The sequence below is a fragment of the Mustela nivalis genome, assembly GCF_964662115.1.
Source record: "Mustela nivalis genome assembly, chromosome: 4".
Classification (NCBI taxonomy): Eukaryota; Metazoa; Chordata; class Mammalia; order Carnivora; family Mustelidae; genus Mustela; species Mustela nivalis.
Genome location: NC_139023.1, coordinates 162,021,618 through 162,040,864, shown reverse-complemented (window position 1 = coordinate 162,040,864; position 19,247 = coordinate 162,021,618). Strand labels below are relative to the sequence as shown.

Genomic DNA, 19,247 nt, shown 5'->3' with positions numbered 1-19,247 from the left:
CAGGAGGTGGGCACAAGGCCCCAGTGCAGCCAGTTGGCCTGTCCCTCCAGATGTCCTTTGGTTCCTGCCCTAGACTCCCCTGGTCCCCCCCCTTCCACTGATTCTGTGAGCCTTCTCCCCCCAAAGCTTTTTAAGTTAACCAGTCCTCGCTCTTCACAAAGAACATGGATTGCCAAGTAAACTTCACGGCCACCTCGACCCAGAGTAAGGCCAGCGGTGGCTGACCCAGAAGGCCGGATCCCTGACTTCACAATCACATACCCTTCATAAGCAAGAAGTCCTAGTGGAAAGATACCACCAACAGGACCACTTAATAGGACCACCCAGGCAGCCTTAAAACCCAAACAGACTCAGGGCATCAAGGTCAAGTTGTCCCCGGCCCTCCATCCTCCCCACTGCTTTCTTTCTCTTCAAGGCTAGGGCCAAAGCACATTGGCACTGACTGGTAAAGGGAGCAGGAGAGGACGGGTGAAGAAGGGCCCAGCAGGCTCAGCCTGGCCAGGATGCCAAGATCCACCAAGTGGAAAACTGTCTCCTAAAGGAGCTCCACCACCCACACCAAAGACACAGGACAGATGGAGACACGTGTGCACATGCACAGACATGCACACACCCTCCCCAAGGCCCGCCAAGGGCCCAGGTAAGTGGCCGAGGGGTGGCACTGGGCTAAGAACAAAACAGGGGGAGAAGGCACGCCCAGAGTGAGGCAGAAGGCAAACTGCTTCCTAGTATGTTTATTGGAGCCTTGGCTAAGTATGAATCCGGATCAGGAACCCCCTCCACAGCCCAGTCAGCCCGACGGGGGCAGAGACACAGGGAGTCGATCTTCTTTTTTTTTCCCCCATTATAGACAACATTATTAAAAAAAATAAACTTTACAATAATACATTTTCGTTCATCTGTTGGGTATTATTTCCATAGTTTTGCTTCTTAAAAAAAGGAAAAAAAGGGGAAACCACACAATATATGTATATGGATGTGTATATACATATATGTTGAGAAAGGAGGCGTGTTATGTACACAGAGTTGGCGTTCGTCTGGGAAATGAGGAGAGAACGTGGAAAAGAGAGAGAGGGAGCCGAGAGGAGGAGAGAGCTGCAGCCACCAGAGCATGGGGCGGACAGGCGTCCCACCGGGCTCTTCTCTGCCCCTCTCAGGGCCCCCGCTCCCTAGGGTGGGGGAGGAGGGAGAAACCCACCAAATGGACCCCCAAGAAACCAAAAGAGCCAACAAAGGATCATTTCTCTTTGATTTCAAATTCCTGCCACCGAGGAGGAAGCAGCAGCCTTGAGCTAGTGCCCAAGCTTTGCTCCCTCTGCCCCAGGAGATGTCCCAGGACGGCTGAGTTCCCAAGCCCCCCGGAGCTTGGCCCTGGCCGCCCCCCTCCAGGTCACATCGGGGAGCCCAGTGCCACGCCCTCCCCAGGCCTTGCTGGGGGTTCCCAGGTCAGATGCAGATCCACTCACCCCGCAGACAGAGAGGGTGAAATCAACTCCATCCTCGAAGCCCGGTGGGGGTACCAAGGGACCCGGTGGGACCCCCAGTGGCCAGCTTCACTGCCCCACCCCCCAACACCCTCTGCCAGGCCCCCCACAGGTCCCCGGAGTGGGTAGCGGGAGAAGGGCCGCCACCCTGCTCCCAGTTTGGATCAGCACAGCCACGAGTCCCTTGGGCTGCAGGGGTGTCGTCTTGGTCTCTTACATCAGCAGGATCCAGAGAGGAAAACACCAGGAGAAAGTGAAGGGCTTTTCTAGACCCCCACGCCCTTCCTCAGCGCTGGGTTTCCCCTGCCAAGGGACCTCTGGGCCAGCTCTCAGGCTGCCCACCTGCTTGTCTGTTTGTTTTAGAAAAACTTCTCCAGAGAAGAAACCTGGGAGGAGACAGGTTCAGAGACAAGGTGGGGGAAAACATTTTTTTGCAAGGTGTGTATGTGTGTCTGTGTGTGTTTCCATTTTGCCTGGTGGGTGTTCTCATCTGTGTAGTTTCCAGAAATCTCCCGACTTGATTCCCAGAGCCTACAAGGCCAGCTTCAGCATCAGGAAGGAGACAGCGGTCAAGGCAGCCGACGGTGTGGCTCTGCAGGGGCCTGAGTTAGGTTTGATCACCTTGTTACTCCCTGGGATGATATTGGTCGTGAGCTACAGTCAGGCACATGGGAGGGGTGGGGGGACAGAAGCAAAGACACAACAGAGGACAGAAAACCAAATGAGTCAGCAGGTCTGGGGTCAGGCAAAGAAAAGGACTCAAGAAGTAGAGTCCTCGATCCCCTGCTCTCCCGGGTCCACCCAGAGGCCCTGCTTTGTGCTCCCCTGGAGACGGAGCCGGGCTTCCACGGAGCTGACCTGAACCCTGGGCTCTGGGAGCCAGGGCAGCAGTGCCAGCAGTCCCCAGGAAAATGGGATGCTGCTGCTAAGTGAAGCAGAGGTCTATGAACCAGAGAGGAGAGGGTATAGTACTAAGATCTCAAGAAGTTCCCAAGGTCCACAAGCACCCTGGAGAGGAGAGGAGAGGGAATGGAGGAGAGAGGAAGGAGGGGGGAGTAGGATGGCCGGGGAGAGGGGAGGAGGGGGGAGTGGAAAGGGGAAGGGATAGGTGGGGAAGCTCTGTTCTTCCTGATCCTAAATTTCTTTGAATCCCTCTTCTCCATGAAGCTTCCCTGCCCATCTCTGTCTGAGCTTTCCCCTCCTCTAGAAGCTGAAGCTTCCTTACCTCTCTAGCTCTTCAATATCACTAAAACCAGCAAAGAGCAGATGCAGACAATTGTCCTAAAGAGCCAGGAGGGCTTGAGAGGGCCTCTGCTCAGAGCAGCTGCTTGTGTCTCACCCAAGGAGATGGCCAAGGGCCCCGGCTGCAGCCCTGCCTGCACCCCCAGCAGTGAGTGCCCACCCCAGCCTAGACCAAGAGCTCAACTAGCCCGGCCAATGCAAGTGAGTCTGAGACTCACCTGGGAAACATCCCACCTGCTTCTGGCCCCCACGCCCATCCCCCACTCTGCCCCTCACTCACCTCTGTGAAGCACATGCTTAACTCTTTGGAGTTATTGGCCTTCAGCCCCTGTTCCTGTGGAAGAGAAGGCGCTAGTAAGGACAGACCACCAGAGCTGGCTCTCTGGCTGAGCTTTGCCCCAGCACTTGAACGAGACCAAATAACATATGGCTTTGCCTTCCACCATTGGCATCATTAAGCTCAGGGTGTGTGAGGAGATGCCAGCTGAATCCCAAGCAGCAAAAAGACCCTTATGCCTTTTTTCACACCATCAACACTTAGGTCCTGTCTCCTCTGGGCTCTTGGAGAAGAGATTCCTAACTCTGCTCCCCAACTTAAGGCATTATGTATTAATAAACCATTTGCATGTCTGTCAACTATACTCAGAGCTCTTTGATGAGGCAGGGACCACGGCTTCTTTTCCTTGCATTGGACAGTGCCTGGCTCATCACCCCAGCTCAGTGAATGCTCTCCTAGATGCATGAAAGGATGAATCAATGAATGAATGTCATAAAGCAGAACAGGGATCCAAGTGCCAGCTCCAAGAAGATCATGAGCCCTTGTCTGGGCTTGTGGGAAACAGAACTGTAATTGATTAATGATGTCTGCCACTGGTGCAGGTGAGGAAGACATGGGCCACAGGGCCAGGTGTTGGCCATGCCACTCTAAACAGATGTGTGGCCTGGGGGAGCTCAGCATCCAAGGCAAGGAATGAGAAAGGAAGGCTAGCTTGCTGATGATTCCAGGATTCTCTGCTCCTGGCATAACCGCTTGGATGCAGGACCAGAGAGTGTGCAGGAGTAACCGTCCTTTGTTACCGTCATCATAATGATCCATGGGAACCAGCTGGGGGACATGGTGTTTCTACCCTGGCTTCGAACAGCTTGGTTCCCAAGGCCCTTGCCGAGAAGCTCTGGCCACCAAAAGCACTGGGAAGCCCAAGAAATTATTCCTAAATTGCTGCTCTTGGCCAGAAGTATCAATAATCCCTTAAGCATCACAGGCAATCTACCACCCAGGGCATCTGGTCAGCTAAACAGGACCCCAGCTGTCACACAGAGGCCAGCCAAAATCAAAGTCTCTACCAACAGTGGAGACGTGAGCACGGTGACGATGAGCAGGAAAGGAAAGGAACCGGGGACCTGACCCAGGAAGATGTCATTCAAGACTACAGTGTCAGTGACTTCAGCTGTCAAGATCTAGCCCGGCCAAGCCCCCTACATTTGTGGGGCTCTTCGGAACCCAAGGACTGGATTCTACCACCCCCACCAAGTGGAGCTCCAGCCAGGGCGGTGGGAGGCCACTGAGGGACAGAGCCTGCCCATCCTGCCTAGGGGCTGTGCTGTCACCATAGTCTTCCATCCAACTGGCCTCCTCTTCAGCAATCTGCCCTCGGGCACCAGCCTTGAGCAACTTGCAGCAGCACCTGTGGCATTTTGTGCCACATGGCCCAGCCGCCCCCGCCCCGCCCCCCACCATCCCATGTTCTTTCCTGCTGTCACTGGTTCAGTGGTCTGGCAGGCCTCTGTCCCCTCCAGCACAAGTCCTCTCCCAGTGCGTCCCCTCCCCCAGTGTCCCTCACTATGCAACCTGCGTAGAATCAGTCAGTCAGAATCCACGTCCTCACCCCCCACGTCAACCAAACTAACTCTGTTTTGGTGTTAGGCGTTGGAGTTACATGCAAAACCGATCTTAAAAAATACTGCTTCAAAAAAAAAAATAAATAAATAAGGTTTGAGAAAACAAGTGAACTACGTGACCTCTGAGGCTTCTGCAATGGGACGCCAGCTCTCAGGGTCCTTGGCACAGGTGCGGACCCCACTGGCTCTGGAGGGCAGCACCCCAGGTGACCCGGCAAACAAAGGAGCATGGGGACAGCACAGGCTCAGCCCAAGGAGAGGGGGTGAGATCTGAATGACAACCTGCAGCCAGCCGTGGGCCTATGGCTGGGCTTCCCCTCAGAATGAGTGGACTCCACAGGCTCCTCTTAAAAGCAGAGAGGAGAGGGGGCTGGGCCTAAATATTTGAGGAAAACGGAGTGGGGGAGGAGCAGGAGGAAAGAAGTCAGGGAGAGAGGAAGAGAGTAGCAGCAGCGAAGGAGCCAAGGAGCACAGACAGCAGGGAAGGGGGCGGGGGAGGGCGGGGACAGGGAGGAGCAGGTGGAAGAAGCAGACGGGATAACGGGATAACAGAGGCAGTGAATGGAGAGGAAGGGAGGGTGCAGCAGAGGAGAAGGAGGTAACAGAGGAGGAGAGGAAGCTGCCCAGGAAATGCTTCCATCCTCTCCTTATACCTGCATTAACAGGAGAAAGGGGCACAGCTCCCCGGGGCCAGCCCCCAGGCAATCCAACCCCAGGGGGGCCCCTGGCAGGAGCCACAAGGACTTTGGTGTGAGAGGACTGGCTTCCATGAAGACCAGGGCTAGGACCCCTAGGCCTGCTCCCCATTACTCACTGGGCATCCATCACCCACAGCATGGACTTAAGTCCTTCTGAATCAATGACAAGTCAGTCCAGCAGGCTCCGGGCCCGCCGGCCACACACTGAACTGAACGTGTACTGAACCTGAACGTGAGGGTGACATCCGGGGCTTTCGCCTGCTGTCCTCAAGTACTTCCTTCAGGTGCTCGGAGATCTGGCTCACAGACTTTTGTCCTCACAGACCCATCCAGCCTTTCCCTGTTAAGCCAAAGGGCCCTAATCCTTGGTGTTCATCCCCACAGGACCACTCCCGGATCCGAGGAAGGAAGAGCCTGAGAGGCCAGAGCCCCAGACTCAAGTTGTGTTCATCCGGTGACCCAGGCAAGTCACTTCATCTCCTGTGACATCAATTTCGCCATCTATAAAATAGGGCGAGACCAAAGCACCTCGCTGACCCACGGTGACAATTACACGAGACAGGGCACACAGCCCAGCAAGACGCCACACCGGTATAAGGGCTCCTTAATGCCACAAGGCATAAGGCTGAGCCAAGCTTGGTTCTGCGTCCTAAGGCAGGGCCTCAGGAAGGCAGGCCTGGCCCAGGATGGGGCCAGGAGGTGAGAGCCAGGGCCAGCTGGAGCCCGGGGCTACCCCTGCCCTACCTGACAGCCGGAGAAGCAAAACACAGGGGCTGGCCAGGAGCACCTGACTTCCAGCAGACACAGAGCAGACGCTGAAGGCTGCAGCAATCTTCCCAGGAGCCACCCTGAGACCCTCACCCAGCCCTGGCCACACAGAGCCATGTGGGGGTTTGCCCACCAGCTGACCTCTGAAAGCAGCCTGTGGGCAAGGTGCAGAGAGAAGGTTCCTCTACATAATGGCCAAATGACCGGTGGCTCAGATCCACTGCCTCTCTCACCCATCATTAACTTTCCCCCACGGCTCCCACAAGGGGTTCCAAAGATGAATGACTCACAGCGCTGCTCACGCCCTAGTGAAAGAAATAAACATCCACACAAGTCACCTCAGGGCCAGCTCCGGAAAGGGGAGCAGAGAAGCTGCTCCCTCCCCGAATCTGCCAGCTATAGGCTGCCCTCAAAGGCTGGGCTCCACCCAGGCTGCCTGTGACACCCACTCATCCAGTTTTCCTGGACTCCTATGGAACAAGTTTAGGGGAACAGAGGTGAGTTGCTTCAACCCCTGTCCTGCCCCTGCTCCATCTCTGAGCCTTTTCTCTCCTCAAGGCCAGCTCAAGGGCTGTGGGGCTACTGTGTCCCAAAGGGCACAGGTCTGGGCTGCAAGGACGACAGGGGGCAGAGCCTTTGTGCCCTTGGCTATAGCGTGGGTTGCCTTCAGAGGATGAGAGCAGCAGGTAGCACTGGGGGACTAGAACGGGAGTAGGGGCTCAGACACAGAGGGAGAATGGCATCAAAGGCAAAGCTGATCCTTCTAGAAATTTCTCCCAGAGGGGTTTTTCCCAGGCAGCTGAAAGAAATTACTGTCTTTCTCTTTCTCCCTACCCACCTCTGTCCCCACTTCCAAAGCTGGGTCTGGCAGTCCCAGGGCCCTGCCAGCCTGGCCTAGGTGCCGGGGACCAAGTCCAGTGTTGCATCCATAGGAACACTGCGTCTTCTGCTTCTGTTCCTGGCCCCGGCCCCAGATCTCAGTGTCTTTGGCCACCTCCCCTTTGATAGGCCCACCTGGTAACTCACGCCTCTTCCCCTCCTCTCCTCACCCCCTCCCCCCATCTAGCCCTACCATCTTGCCTATGACTATCAATGCTGACAAAAATCAGACAGGTCCACAGGTGTCTCCCCCTTACCAACCAATGTCTACCTTGGTCCCAGGTGGAGGTCTCAGACCACAGAGCTCATCCTCCCACCACCACACTCCCCAGTCAAAGGCCCTCAGAGCCCCCTCCACACTTCCCACTGCAGCTTGATCATCAGATTGTCTTCCCACCCATCCTTCCGATCTAAGTACCTGGTATTCTCCCCCAAACCAGGGCCCGTGGTTCTTCCAGACCAGGGGGCAATCAAACATTTTCTGCAAAGGGCCCAGTTCATGAGTATTTTATTTTTTTTTTTAAAGATTTTATTTATTTATTTGACAGAGAGAGATTACAAGTAGGCAGAGAGAGAGAGGAGGAAGCAGGCTCCCTGCTGAGCAGACAGCCCGATGCGGGACTCGATCCCAGGACCCTGAGATCATGACCTGAGCCTAAGGCAGCGGCTTAACCCACTGAGCCACCCAGGCGCCCTCATGAGTATTTTAGACAGCTCTGCCCGTAGCACATGGATAATGTGTAAATAATGGGGTGTGGCTGTGTGCCAATAAAGCTTAATTTATCCAACAGGTAACAGGCCAGATTCCCTACTGGCCCCATCCTGCGCTATGCGGACCACGTGCCCTTGCTCCCACATGCCCCTCCGCCTGAACGCCCTCATCCACTCCACCCCAACTCCACTCCAACACACTCAGCCCTCCCTGCTCTTCCAGGCCTAGCAGCGGGGTGAACTCAGCCTGTGAGTCCTCTGCATCCACTCCCAGTCCAGAGCAGCCCTCCCTCCTCCGATCCCACGTCCCATCATCAGCCTCCCTGATGTGCCGATGGCCTCCTCCCCCAATTATCTGAGCAGGCCTTGTATCCATCCTACAGTGTGGAACCAAGGCCCTGGCCCACTGAGCTGGGCAGCCTCGGAGCCTGGATCAGAGTAACACGCAGTGAGGATCCATGGTGAATAAGTGAATAAAGGTCCTGACGGACAAATAAATAAATGACCCTAAGGGAGTCAGAGCAAGGGAAGAAAAGCAGGAATGCATTCAAGTCTTTCAAAGCTTGGAAATGAGTTGTATTTGCACATCGGAGCTCTCAGACCACGGCCAGACCTCTCAGTCCTCCCACTCTGATGCCCGGGGAGCTGGGCACTGGCTGAGAGGTCCATCCTGACAGCATGAGGAGACAAAAGCATCTGCAGGCTGCTGAGGCCCTTGTAAGTGTGTAGACGGGGGCTTGGGTCACCCCCTCCAAATACATTTCTAACGCCCCCACATGTGATGGGAACTACCAAGGGTAAGAGCAAAAACTGGCTGGAAGAACCAAAAAGATCAGAGGAGACTTCGTTGTCAGGGCCCTGCAGCCCCAGAAAAGATGAGACTCCAGGGGATCTCGTGGGTCCCTGCAAACTGGCCCAGAGAAAACCACAGGGAACACCAAGGACACTAGAAACAAACCGTGAGCAGAGAAAGCCAGAGCCGGTGGCCAATCTCCCCGCCTCCTCCATCCGCACAGCACCACCCTGGTTCAGGCCCCATCATGTGACAGAAGAGCCTTCTGGACACTCTTCACAGGTCCTCCACAAAAAGACTGCTTTACCTCCCTACCCTCATGGCAGGCACACAGACGGCCACCACAAGGAGGTTAGCTAGACAGAGTGGCCTGCAAGCAGGAAAGCACACAGAGCCTGTTCTAGAATGGAGAGCGGGAAGTTCCACTAAGCCCAATGAACTGGGGACGCTGGGTTCTTTCCCTCAGCCTCTTTGGAGCACCTGCTCAGCACCACGCACTGAGCGCTGGGGTACGCAGGGCAACGGAGAAGGTGAGAGGCAGCCTCTGTCCCTCAGGGATGCATACCCGGGAGAGGGAGCAGAACACATCATAAGGGGGGCTCAAGGGAGGCAAGGCAGGAGCAGAGTCAGGGGAACACCCCAAAAGGTGAATCGAAGTAGGCATTTCGCTGCAAGGGACTGGCAAGTGCACGGGCCGGCATCTTGCTCACCACAGTCCTCAGGCTGACCCCAGGGGACAGGCCGGCTCGGCTTCAGATCAAGGAGGGAACTCATACAGGGGTGTGTGGAAGCACACATAGAGGCAAGGCCAGAAGGGACAGGGAGGAACCATTTTGTGGATCCTGCCATGCTCATAGAACACCCATGAGTTCTAGGATGGCAGGGCTGCCTGGAATGGGGCCACAGCCAGGAGGGGAAGCATATGAGAATAGGACTCAAAATAGCATCCAGGACACGCAGACACAGGGCCAAGTTGGGGGCCTCCTAGCTCCTGGCTCTTCTGTGGCCACCCATGTTTTTGCTCAGTGGCACCCTGACATGGACAAGAGCTCTTTGGGCTGTGGACCCCACTCCACACCATGGGAAAGCCCTCTGGGTAGCCGATCTGGAGGCGGAGGCCACACAATACAGCCAGGGGACACTGTCCAGGAGCTGCAGGTGGGGGGCTCTGGACAAGTCACTGTCCTCCCCCAGTTGCCATCCTTTGGGGTTTGAGAAGGAGATCTCAAAAGGCCCTCTGGTCCTAACGTCCAATCACTTATGTGGGTCCCCAACTAGCTGCCATCTCTGTCAGTGAAGGGGGTCCCTAAGGCTTCCCCAAGGGCCTGCGCCTATTGATGGGAAGGAAGACGGAAACAGGTAAAGTGACCTTGCCTCTCCCTCTCCACGGGGTGTGTGCCACACACCCTGGCCTCTGCCTCTGCCGCCCTCACACAGGGACCCCCCTTCTGTAGCTATGGGTGGCTGTCATCCTCAAAGGCCCCACAAAGGCCACCATGGAGTCCTTCCAAGCCAGGAGAGCTGAGGGAAAGGGCATGAGCAGGGGACGGGAAAACCACCCACACCAGCCTCCGGCGGGAAGGAGGGCAGGGAGGGGTTATTCACTCTGCCCTCCCAGCATCTGGCCCCCAGCAGTAGGTGCTCACTGAAGACTGGTAAAAGCAGAAACAGGGCCCTCCTCCTTCAGGCTCCATGAGAAGGAGCCAGGCGGGATGGTTAGTATCCCCCACCCCACCCCGAGGGTCTGCATCTCTTCCTTTCCTCCTGGAACCCCCATTCTCTGCTGTCTTGCCCACAGTGACTTAGTCACTGGACTGTGAGTGGGCGGTTACAGGGACCAGGGCTGGGGAGCCCCCCCACCAGTCAGCTTCCCCTGCCCAGCCCCCCCACCCCCAACATCCTTAACACCTAACAGGCCTTGAGCTCCTCCATACCTATGGTGAGTCACAGCAAACATCCTGGGAAAGGTCAGCAGCCATCTGCTGAGTCAGCATCTCCCTGTGCAAGCCGGCCCCGTGGGGCTCAGGAAGGCTGACAGTGCCCTGACGGACATGGGTGTCAAGGGCAAGGGTGGTGTCTGGTCATGTGACAGGGGGCCCAGCCCTGACCAGGGATCTGCTCGCCTCCATTCTAGCATGAAATTGAGCTAGGACTTCTGGGGTAGGCCCCCGAGCCCCCACCAGCAGCCACTCGAGCATGACTAGTGTAATTAGGAGCTGCCCAAGGGTGACATGAACCCCTTAGCCCAGATCCAGAGGGGTGACTTCATGGATGGCCGCAGGGCACGGAAGGGCCCAGGCTGAGTCCCACACGTAGGTATTTGAAGGTCAGCTGTTACAGCACAGAGGAACCCACCAGGAGGGAAGCGGGTTGGGCTTCCCAACGAGGACAGGCACCCTCATCTGCTCCCACGGTTCAACAGGTCCCAGGGCACCGGAACGCCTCCCACAGGGCCACGTCCTGATCAAGTCCTCATCCTGGCGCTGGGGGGTGTCCAGCTTTACTGAGGTTATGACTGACCAACAAAAACTGTATATATTTAAAGTGTACAACCCGATGACCGTATACACATACTGGGAAAGATACATATACACATATTGGGAAATATTTGCCACAAGCCAATCAACATAACCATCACTTCACATCTTTACCATTTGCCTTCTCTTTCCCTTTTTGTGGTGAGAACACCTGAGGTTTGCTCTCTTAGCACATTTCAAGTTCACAGTATGACACTGTCAGCTATGGTCCCACATCTATACACCTGTCCTCCAGACCCGCCACGCCAGGCAGGACTGCTCCTTTGTAAGGAAGGGCAACTCGGGACCCAACTCCCCCACTATACCCCACCACCTTCAAGCTCACTGATGTCCTTCCTCTGCCCTGATATTCTGCACAAGGTCCTCTTGTACACCCTGCCCTAGTGGGGTGTATGTGTGTGTGTGTGTGTGTGTGTGTGTGTGTGAAAGAGAGAGAGAGAAAGAGAGAGAGAAAGCATATGTGTGTGTATGAGTATGTGGGAGAGAACGTGTATATGCAAGTTAAGTGTCTGAGAATGTGTGTGTGTGTGTGTGTGTGTGTGTGAGAGAGAGAGAGAGTGTGTGTGTGTGTGGGTGTGTTGTGTGAGTGTCCGTGAGTATGTATGTGTGTGTGTTGTGTAAGCATAAGTGATATATGTGTGAGTGTGTGTGTTCTGACTGGAACCAACCTCCTAAGCAAAGAATCCACTGCAGCCACTGGCATGCAGGCCCGAGAGCAGACAGCAGCCAGGAGAACGGCTGAGTGGGGAGCCCTATGACATGCCCCCACAGTGCCACCTGTGTCCCCTGTTGTGGCACTGACCACAGTCCATGCCCAATGCTCACTGATTTGTTCGACCCCTGACGAGACTATAAGGGCCACAAAAGCCAGGACTGTGTCCTTTTCATTCATCAATGCCTCCCTTGCCTCTCCCATTAGTCCTGTTCACAACGTGTACATAACACATGCTAGGTGGATCGATGGACGGACATATGGACAAGCAAACGAACATCAAGGGTTCTGGAGTCTGACGTAAGTCTGAAATCTTATTCTACCACTAACCAGCTGTGTGACCTTGGGTGTGCTACCTAACCCTCCTGGGCCATTTCCCGTGTATAAAACAAGAAGCCCAACACCTCGCTGTGCGAAAAGGCAACGAAAGAGGTAGAGAACGCGCTAGCACAATACCTGGTCAGCAGCAGATGGCTTGGAACGGTAACCCTTACATCTCTCTGAGCCCCAGGGCATCTAGCACAATCCTCTAATAGGACAGGTGCTTCGCACTTGTAAAGTGAATGCCCGGGGAACGTATGCACAAAAAACTAGCCCCAACAGTTCCACCCTGCCTCTTGGGTGCCAATCCAGAGGAAGGAACTCATGCGCCCGGGCCCCGGTCCCCGGTTCACTAACGTCTCACCCCCGCCTCTGGTGATGTGGTGCTTCTCTAGGCCCTCAGCCTGCCCCCGGCTACAGAGCTGTACCCCCTCACCTGGACAGATGTGCAGGTGGTGATGACGCTGGTCCCCAGGCTGGTGCTGTCACTGAGGTCATCTGGCAAAGAAGGCGCTTTCTCCACCCGAGGGGCCTGTGTGGCCTGGAATGGGGGGTTCTTGGGGGACAGGTTCACATCTGTGCCATTGCCAAAGGCCTGGATGGCATTCCCTGTCGGGGGAGAGAGCAGGTAGGCACAAAGGGATGGGGGCTGCTGCTCATATCCCAATGCTGCCTTCTCTAGAGCAACCCAGAGCCAGGCACAGGCTGTGGCTTGTCCAAACTTACCTTGTCCAGAGCTCATATTCAGAAACTACTGACATGTCCCATGTAGAGAAGAAAACAGCAAGAGGAAAAGACAAGAAACCACAAGAGAAGGAAATGTAGAAGAGGAAGGGAACAGGGTAAATGGATGTGGGGAGCCTAGACGGAGGCAGCAGGCCGGGCCAGGGGTGGCGAGTGCCAGCTTGTCTGGGGCACCACTCCCCTACACCAATCCCCCCATCCCCAGAAGTCCCCCCCAGTACAGGTTCTCCTGGCTCCTTTACTACCTCAGATGGCTCTGGGTCCCACTGCTGGCATTCCAGGAGCCCCAGACTCAGTCCTCCTCCCGGGGTGGCCTCCCCCACTCCCACACCATTATCACCAGTGTACTGAGGACTGGTGGGCCCTCTCGGACAAACCTGTCCCCAAGACTTGACCCTCGAACGAAGTGCCTACAGACACCTCCACCTCCAAGTTCTACACACACCTCAAGGTCATCCCGTCCACAGCCCAACTAGTCATCACTCCCTCCTGTTGCATCACGACTTTCTGGCCCCTTTGAGGGGTCAACTCTCCCACCCAGGTCCCCCACTATGCCTCCCTAACTGCCCCCTTGCACTAGGGAAGCCCACCTCCTAAATATCCATCCACTCCCTCTCCCCCTCCTCCCCACCACTGTTCCAGCTCAATCACGCCGTCCTCTGCGAACAGCATCTCCGCCCTCTGAGCACACTTGCAATGGGCCCCCTGTCAGATCAACATCCCCACCACACAGGGACTTCTGCAATGTGAGTCTGGAACAATGCTACCTTCTGACACCCCTTCAGTGGCCTGCACCACCACCTCTGCCACCGGCAGGACCACCAAACCCTAACATCGTCAGGACTGCAAGGCCCTTCCTGAGAAGGACTCCCCCTCCCTACCCAGGCAACTCCAGGCATCCTCACTCTCTCTAGCAAGACTAAGGGGTCTGCAGGTCCTATAACCCCTTCTGCCTAAGGTGGACCAGCATGCCCCTGCCTCATAAGCGGACAGATGCCCACTGTCCCTCAATGGGCCAGACTCTGAGAAGCTTCCAGGGTCTGGAGAGCTCCTGAAGAGCCCGGTGCAAACCTCCACCCTAGCGTCATTCACCCCGTCCTGTGATCACAGTGACCCCCTGATGGTGTGCCTCCGTGAGACTGCGAGCTTCTCAATGACAGGCACTGTGACTCATCTCTTTGAATCCCCAGTGCTATAAAGAAAGGAAGGATGGACAGATGGAAGGAAGGAAGGACAGAGGAAAGGAGGGAGGGGATTTTCACGTGCACAGAAGGCAAGGCTGTCAGGCTAAGCAAATCCAAGCAGGCAGGACTTGTGGCTAACCTCCCTCTCTAGCCTTTTGAATAGCAGTCTGATGACTTGAAAAGAAAAGTCACCAATTCTAAAGGGGAGTGGATCCTTAAAGGGACAAGTGACAGATGCTGAAAAGAAACCCGGTTGAAGCTGTTCAAGAAAACAGACCAGAAACTTTTGACCTTGACTTGACACAGGTTCAAGGCCTCCACTGCTAAACTGAGGCTGGCCTACTGACCATTGAGGAGGTAGAGTCTCCAAGAGCACAAAACCCAAGGTCTCTATAGGTTGCTGGGGAAGCCCCAGCACTGAGCACCCAAGTGAAGAAAGAAGGGGATGGCTAAGGCAGCCATACACGGGGCCCCTCTGGGACGTCAGGGCCACAGGGAAGGACTGGGAGGACTTACGGAGGCACGGGTTCTCAGTGAAGTCCCTGAGGAACTTCTCACACTCCTCCTCCATGTTCCCACTCCCACGACAACTGCACCAGGGGGACACCACGATGCCTGTGGGGCTGGAGTCCACGTAGTTGGGTGTCATATCAAACCCTGGGCAGGGAGAAAGGGAAGGCAAAGGAGAGAGGAACAGTGAGCCTTCTCTTTGGGACCCAGGCCCCAGACACAACAGAGAGCTGCCTTCTCCAGCAAGCAGAGCAAGCATTCTAGAACCAGGGAGACTAAGGCTCGCATCCTGGGTTTAGATCCGAGGGACCACATTTATTAGCCAGGTGAACCTTCTCAAGTTACTTTAAGCCTCAGTTTCCCCATCCGTAGAATGGGGACGCTAACCCCTCCCTAGTAAGCCCTGTTGTGAGAATAAAAGTAAGACAATCTGCGTATACTGCTCAGTGCAGTACCTGGAATGTCTGAGCCATGCAATATATATTACTTCCTCATTTCAAATGCCTTATAAGACCCCGAGGACCTCCCTGCCCCACACTAAAGAGCTGGCCTGGTTTCCCACAGCAGAGAAGCGCAAGCTCAGGCTGTCCACCCTCTGGCCCTGAGCCGGGCCCCCTGCCCATGGGGGACAGGCAGCCAGGAGCCCCAACGAGCCCAGGTGCACGGGGACGGCTTACCAATCATGCCAGCGTAGGAGCCCAGACACGCCTGGTAATTGTCGGCAGGGCAGCTGGTAAGCGTCTGGTAGGAGGCACGACAATTGGCGTGGAAGTCTGCCAGCCGGGACCTGGTGTCAGGAGAAGACCCAACAGAGAGAATGGTTTAGTCTGGCTGCCTTCCCACCTGTTCTGCGGCAAAGCAGCTCCTCCCTGCAGGTCCCCAGGGCAGGAGGAAGCTAGGAAGATGGAGAGGACGAACATGGAGGGGAACACAAACCGCTGGGGGCTTCGGGCTGGGAGCTCCTTGAGGGCAGGACGTCCTGGAGAGCCAGGGACACAGCTGAGGCATGGCAGGCTCCTAATGGATCTTTCAGTCAGAGAAACACAGCCAGAACCCGGAGTGGGATTACCAAGAATGTCCGGGACCAAGGCAGGAAAGTGGGCTTGCTCTCTGCTTGGCCACACTCCCAGGTGACTTTGTTCTAGGCCTTCAACACATCACTCCTCCTGCCTGCAAAACGCACACAGTCATCCCTGCCTTGCTCCCTCACAGGATCTGTCCGAGGGTCACAGGAGCCAGCCCCCAGGCAGGTGAAAAGAAGAGTTCCCCTAGGGTTGAGACACCCATGGGCTTTCCTGACTGGCCTCTTCTGAATTGGGTCAGCGCAAAGCCTCCCCTGCTGGCTCTCCTCCTGCTTCTCTGTCCCACGAGGGCAGAATCAGCCCTTCCTTCCCCTGGTGGCATAAACCATTGTCACCCTTCCCCTCTGTTGGCACCTGTAATACTACTTCATAACTACCTGGGCACCTCCCTCCTCGACCCTGATCCACCTGAAAGCAGATGCTCTCTGGCCCAGGTGTGTCTCTAGCACCTGATGTGCAAGGTCCCACAGAACCCAGAACACCCAAGTCTAACCTGCCCCAGCACCCTGGCTCCCATCAGCCTAGGCTAGGGGTGGCCATCCCACCTCCTGTCATCACTTCCTATAGGTGAGTGCCCTTTGCCATGGGTTCCTCCTGTATCGTACCATTTGTGCCTTGTAGCAGCTCTTAACAGGAAGGAATAAGGTCTTGTTCACTCGTATTTTCCCAATGGGTACACAGTAGGACCTCAACAAATACGTGCTCCATGAGAAGGCTATGGTAGCTACAGGAAGGGACAGAACACAGCCCTTGATGCCCTGCCCCCACTCTCTCCAGGCAATACCTCATGAAGCCATCCCAAAGGGTGCCCCAAATTTGGCCACCCTGGTCCTCCACTGGAGCCCTGTCACACCTGAGAAAGGAGTGGGTAGACAGAGACAAGAGGTTGAGAGGAACTCCCTCAGAGCAGACAGCTAGATGTGTCTCATCACGCGACACATTCCAGTTTGTCCCGGGGGGGTGCAGTTTGGGGGAGAGAAAGCTCCCCAGAGGAATTCAACCCGGGGATGCTCAGACATCCCCAGATCCTGCAGCCCACAGAGGTGTAGGACACGGAAGACGAGCAACATACTCACTGGCCAGGGCCCCAGGTTCTCGCTTCAGCTATGCCCCTAACTCACGGGGACTCAAGCAAACCCTTCCTTCTCTGGCACTCAGGCTCCTTAGTTATCCAGTGAATAGAAAGTGCTCTTCATAAAACATGTTTTCACTGTCTGGGCAGGTGAGAAAGCTCCGGAGGCAGAGGGACGCTGCTGCTGTTTGCACAACGTTGTAATATCCTTAATGCCAGGAAGCTGCACACTCAAAAATGGATAAAACAGTCCGCTTTATGGAATGTGTAATTTCCCACCATAAAAAAATGACTGACAGAAGGATACTTCACACTCATCCGTTTATCATTCAATCCTCACCCGCACTGAGACCTGAACTCCAAGACGGGACGCACGACTGTGGTTACTGCCCCACGTTATGGAGTGGGAAGCTGAGGCTCAGAGAAGCTATTACCTGAGATCACAGCTCCTGCGCAGAAGCCCTTGACGGGTCCTTGCACAGACAACCTTTTGCGTCCCGGAGAAAGGGAAATCTGCAGGTGTCCTCCCTCTTGCTCCCACCCAGGAACACACTCTCTATTCCTCAACACCCAGCCCCAAAATAGGGAGAAGCAGCATCTCTAACCAAGGCTTCAGGTTCTGCAGAGTAAGACTGGATCTGGAGCAGCAGGAGCAGCGTGTCCTACTGTGTGCCCTGCAGGTATGCAAAGGTGCTCTGACCGTGTGAGTGGGATGGTCTCTGCCCACACCCCAGTCTCCCAGAGACCTGGGGATGGGGGCAGGGACTTTACTGGGTGGAGGGGATTTGGAGGTACATGTTGTGGGCTGAGGCGCGTCCTGACTCCCAGCACCCGTGATGGGACCTTATTTCGGAGTGAGCTCCCTGCAGGCGTGCACAGTGGTTAAGAGTGGGCCTCAAGCCAACGACAGCGGTCTTTATAAGAAGGCAGAAGGGACACAGACATAGTGAGAACGCATGTGAGGACAGAGGTAGAGACTGGAGGGACGCACTTGCAGGCCCCGGAAGGCAAGGACCACAGGCAACACCAGCAGCGAAGAGACCGGCCAGAGCAGAGTCTGTCCTTGAGCCTTTCGAGGGAGCAGGGCCCTGCCAGCTCCTCAATTTGAGACTACTGGCCCCCAGAACTGTGAGAGATTAAATTTCTCTTTTAACCCTCCCCGCCTGTGGGACTTTGTGACAGTGGCCCTGAGAAACTCCTAAAGCCCCTCTAGGGACATCACTGCTCACTTTGGCCAAGTGCCTCCCTCCAGAAGGAGCCAAGAGCACATAGTCCAATGGTAAGGAGCTCTGCCAGGGGGGCAGGCAAAAAAATAAAGCCAGGATGGAGCCCCTGCATGGTGTGAGCAAGAAAGCTAGATAACAAGCAAAGCCCTAGTTTCCATCTCTTCCCTACCAAAGAGGAATGCAGGTCAACTCTTAGCCCAAATACAGGAGTGCATTGCTCTGCCACTTGTTCATGCTAAGCCTGACTCCGTCTCAGTGCCTCCCCAAGGCCCCCCAGCAGCCCTTCCCCAGGAAGCCCTTTCTGGGAACATACATCCCCAGAGTGGCAGACTTCACCGATTTCTTCATCCTTCCTCTAAACACACACTGAGCCCCTGCCATTTGGCTGACAGACTACGGATGGGAAGGGTCTGTGGGTCAGTGCAACATCAGAAAGGAAAGCCCAGCCCCTGCAGTCAGGACAGAATGGCCACCAGGCCAGGACCCAGGACTTGATGAGAGGTGTACTGCCCACCCCAGGAGACCTAAGGGGAGTCTCCCAGGCAGCTCCACTCCACATGGGCACACATGGCCTCCTTCCCTTCTGCAAGGTGAGTTTCCCACTCACGGGCACCAGGAGGCTCGAGGACCTTGCCTGACCCCACCATCCACAAAGCCTCTCAGAATGTCACGAGGCCCCAGAAGCTGGAGAAGGCACCAAGCATGAGAAAGGAGAATGTGACTTGTCTACGAAGAGAAGAGACGGAAGAAAGAGAAGCCAGGGACTGGAAGGTAAAGGAGCCCCAAGTGGGTGGGGAAAAGACAGATCCAGCTGCCAGGAGAGGAGAGAGCATCTGCCCGTGGCCGTTCTCTCTCACTCATGGCTGTGTGACCTTGGGCAGCCCTGTCATGTCTCTGAGCACAGTGTCCTCAGTTATCTAACTGGGTGAGCTGTGCCTACCTATCTCCCTCACAGGGCTACACTGGACAGCTGGGGCACTTAGAGGAGGCATCACATTATCTTCCTTCTCTATCCAGACATCTTGTCCCCAGCACTGTGCCTGTCAAGCACCAGCAAGTGAAAACAAGGAACAGCGATTCCTGTGTCTGGGAGAAGAAGAAATATCTGTTCAGCCTGCTGAGGTGGGTCTGCCTCCCATAAAAGGCAACCCGGGAGAGATGGCCCCTCCCCCGTCCCTCACCACGAGGCTCCAGAGTCACCCTGCTGGCCCCAGGTGCATGACGGCCTCCCTACCCACCGCTACATTCCACATCACTCTGAGGACACAGGAAGAGGAACACAGGCCCCCGAAGCCAGACAACATGCACAAAACTCCTTCACCAGACCCCTTGAAGGCCATGGCCAACTTCCTGTAAGCAGGCTTACGGGCTCCATGCAGAGCTCA

At 55.6% G+C, this 19,247-nt stretch overlaps 1 protein-coding gene across 2 annotated transcripts in view; it reads right to left on the bottom strand.

The window, feature by feature from the left end:
- Positions 1-719: 719 nt before the first annotated feature.
- Positions 720-19,247, bottom strand: part of GFRA2 (GDNF family receptor alpha 2) — an 85,996-nt gene continuing 67,468 nt past the window's right edge. For both annotated transcript variants that reach the window (XM_082729313.1, XM_082729314.1), the window contains exons 5-9: positions 15,160-15,269; positions 14,489-14,629; positions 12,481-12,653; positions 3,007-3,060; positions 720-2,138 (exon numbers count right to left, since the gene is read on the bottom strand). In XM_082729313.1, coding sequence (XP_082585439.1) covers positions 2,016-2,138; positions 3,007-3,060; positions 12,481-12,653; positions 14,489-14,629; positions 15,160-15,269 — 601 coding nt within the window. In that variant the 3' untranslated portion in view covers positions 720-2,015. The remainder of the gene's footprint in view (positions 2,139-3,006; positions 3,061-12,480; positions 12,654-14,488; positions 14,630-15,159; positions 15,270-19,247) is intronic.